The sequence below is a fragment of the Limulus polyphemus genome, unplaced genomic scaffold (assembly GCF_000517525.1).
Source record: "Limulus polyphemus unplaced genomic scaffold, Limulus_polyphemus-2.1.2 Scaffold8762, whole genome shotgun sequence".
NCBI classification, from domain to species: domain Eukaryota; kingdom Metazoa; phylum Arthropoda; class Merostomata; order Xiphosura; family Limulidae; genus Limulus; species Limulus polyphemus.
This window is the reverse complement of record NW_013674372.1, coordinates 18596-22159: the sequence shown is the minus strand read 5'-3', so window position 1 is coordinate 22159 and position 3564 is coordinate 18596. Positions and strand designations below refer to the sequence as shown.

The following is a 3564-nucleotide window of genomic DNA, read 5'->3' as shown; positions in this document are numbered from 1 at the left end:
GTAGACATACGTCAGCTGTTAAAAATACCGTTTCTGAAATATTTTAAGGATGCAATGTACTAATATATCTTCAGCTCTTTTGGGAAAAGTCTATTTATAAAGAAAAAAATACTGGTATAAAGGTAATAACTCTCCGAGTTTGGAACTTATTTTGGAGTTAAGCCAACACTGATTGTGCAAAACTGTTAAAAACGAAGCCACTCCAAAATGGCTACACTAAAATATATTTAATTCATTTAGATAAAGCATTGTACATACAAACATACATACACAAAGATAGATGTAAATTGTTATAAAGATGAAGATGTTCTTTCAGAGTTTGAAAATTATTTTGGAGTTAAGCCTACACTGACTGTATAAAATTGTTAAAAATCATGCCGCTCTAGGGTGGTTACACTTGTACACTTTGAACCTTAAAACACCGTAGTTTTATGTTTTAAACATTTAACATTAATAAAAGATTAATATTAATTCTTGTTGAAATTAAAATTAAGCACGTATAATGTTTGAGAACAAAAAAAATCAATAAAACTTTATTTTGTAGTGTTATAGAAATTTTTATACGTTACGGATATATAAGTTTAAAAGTAAATTTCACTAAGTAAATTTCAGCAGTAACTAAGGGGCTACAATCTCTCTGTAGTGTACATTATTTTACCATTATTTCGGTTTACATAAAATTCAAGCCTCACAGATCTCTCCTGGAACTTTCCAATAGATAAACAATCTTTCCTTTCACTGTTGCCGATATTGTTGGATATAGATATTCACTTGTTTTTCTAACAAAGTTAATGGACCCTGGTTTCTCAAGATGACATCATGAAAATCTTTGATATAAAACTTGTTACCTGAAAAATATAAAAAGAAATCATCTTAAGAGTAAAATGTTATCTTAAACGTGATAATTGTAAACAGGAGTTTGATTAGAACAGGATAATCATTATGATAATGGCTCGATTTCCGTTTTTGTTTTTGGTATTTCAGGGTTATGAAAAACGTTTATAAATAAATTAACCAATAGTTAAAAACCGAAAACAATATTATTTTTCAGAAGAAACAGACGTTATTGAAAACGAAATGCAGTACTGTACTATAGCAGTTTAAAATTACTACTGAACCTCTGATAGATTGTTTAGTGTTGACGATAAGAACACTGTAGTGGGCAGTGACAAACGCCCGTTGTGGAAAAAACACCAGACGGAAGACTTTCGAAACGTCATCCTCTACATTTGCGTTATTTCTACAACAGCCAGTTGCCGCCCATTCCAGTGTACTCATCATACTAGTGCACCATTGTATGACATGGAATAACCCCGAACAACAAAATTATACAGATTGAGACGTGCTTTTCTTCTAGCTTCTTACCAAGTTCTTTCTCTGCTCTTTTCCTCAGTTCTTTTATCTTCAGTTCTCCTATCTTGTATGAACAAACCTAAGAACATAGAGAAGTTATATACAAGATGCACAAAAAACACCAACTCAAACATACATATTAGGCCTTCAGGCATCTGTGTTTTGTTTGTTTTTTTATTAAATTTTGCATGCGTTTTTTTTTGGGGGGGGAGGTACTCGAAGTTAAATATTTTCAGACATAAGATTAACTGAAGCAAGGAAAAGCAGAATATGCGGATGTTCTTATAGCTTATGATTTTGTAAGACAAGTTAGAATTGTGCATTTAAAAAATATGATCACTAAAAAGAAAAAAAAAACGCTCTCCATATTTAGAGGACATAAAAGTAAAAATAATAATAATAACACATAATTACTGAACGAAACCAAACCTTGAACGATGAAGCAATAACTCTGAGTGAACTGAAAGTGTAATTGGTTCTATAGAACAGGTGTAAAATAAATCCCAGACCTTGTTCTCATCCCCAATTAAATATATACATATTCATTAAATGATAAATTGGTTGACTTTTGAATGTATTTTTAATCCAATATTCAAGACAACTTATCCATATAAACTAGCAGGAAAGTGTTTCTATTATTTTATCAAATTCTTTCATGGTGCAAAAAAACAACAACACATTCTGTTGTAGAAATAAGATCACCTTAGAAAAATACACGTTTTGTCGGTTTGTAGAGGGATTACTGCTGATTTATAAGTAGTACCTCACAACTTATTTTGAAAAACAAAACGAACGCATAGATTTCTACGAAACTGTATAACGTACCTTCCGACAATGAGTTAGACACGAAAATAATTATGAATAGTAGACAGTGAGAAACTATAATAATGCTTGATATATGATCAGATATGCCTAAACCCGTATCAGATCACTTAGGTGAAGTTAATGTCCATAATATACGCTGATTATTAAAAAGCAACATGAATTCAACTACTTAAGGTAAGATTGTGGCAATCGGATATCAGTCGTCGTGATTTCTAGCTTATATGATCACTTACGTCTGTAATTATCAATTTGTTACTCTTTTTAGAACTAGAAACTAAATACTAACATGTTTATATTCTATGTTACAACTGTTTATCTGCCTTCGTCGTTCACAATAATACATAGGGTAGAACTCACAAATTTATACATTAACACAACGTACTTCTAGCACTAAAAACAATAACAAGGCTTAGTCATCGACTTGTACGTATCACCAGTACTCACTAACTTGAACATGGAACATGTCAAAAATAACGCCCCCAAAACAGTCAGGATTTGCTCAGATATGTTGTAACATGAAACGACCTTAACACATAACATTCATCGATACAATTCAAAGTGAGACTAGAACAATATAGCAAACTTCTATTCCTAGACGTGATGGTTACCAAGACAACATATATCACAAGGAACCCACAAATAATGGCGGATATTTCAACTATATATCAAACCATCTCAACAGTCTAAAGAGAGGAGGTATAAACTAACCAAGTCTTCAAAATGAAGAAGATTTGTAATACAGATAATGCTAAGAACGAAGAAAACACATCTTTGACATTGTGCACCAACAAACTTGATAAAGAATATAAAAACCAAGAATAACCATGTAGAAAGTTACAGTCACACAGCCGTATTCATTCCTCTATGTCAAAAATATCTGAAAAGGTAAAGTCAGAACAGTATTTACAAGCTTCTCATAACACGATCGCAGTTAATTACGTACCAAACTACCTAAACACCCAATGAAGAACAAAAGCCAACAAAAACTCCATTACATTAACGACAAAAGTCAAGATTCAGAGGCACAGTAAACATACAAGACTCTGTAATACCAATCTCTCTTTCCAATACCATGTCATGTCAGAGAAGATCATTCCATAACATGGAATAATATTGTTGGAACTTATGTTTCTAATGTTGTAATTTCAGTGTTCGCTAGAAGGAGTTGCGAGTCTTAATGATGACATTAGGATCAGAAGGTTTAATAAGATAGGCCTAGAAAATTAAGGATGTGGGAAAAAGTGTTCTAACACATTCGAAGCTAGATTATGAATACGGGATAGTTTTGAAGTATGAAACGTTTGAGATAGAGAGTGAACCAATGTGTTAGTTATCGCTGGTAACTTTGTACACGTAAGTTTGTTTGTTTTACGTTACTTAACGTCA

The 3564-nt window shown here is 32.0% G+C and overlaps 1 protein-coding gene across 1 annotated transcript in view; it reads right to left on the bottom strand.

Moving 5' to 3' along the window:
* Nucleotides 1–506: 506 nt before the first annotated feature.
* Nucleotides 507–3564, bottom strand: part of LOC111083252 — a 20684-nt gene continuing 17626 nt past the window's right edge. Inside the window, exons 7-8 of the mRNA XM_022379629.1 lie at nt 1366–1432; nt 507–848 (exon numbers count right to left, since the gene is read on the bottom strand). Of these exons, the coding sequence (XP_022235337.1) occupies nt 736–848; nt 1366–1432 (180 nt within the window). The 3' untranslated portion in view covers nt 507–735. The remainder of the gene's footprint in view (nt 849–1365; nt 1433–3564) is intronic.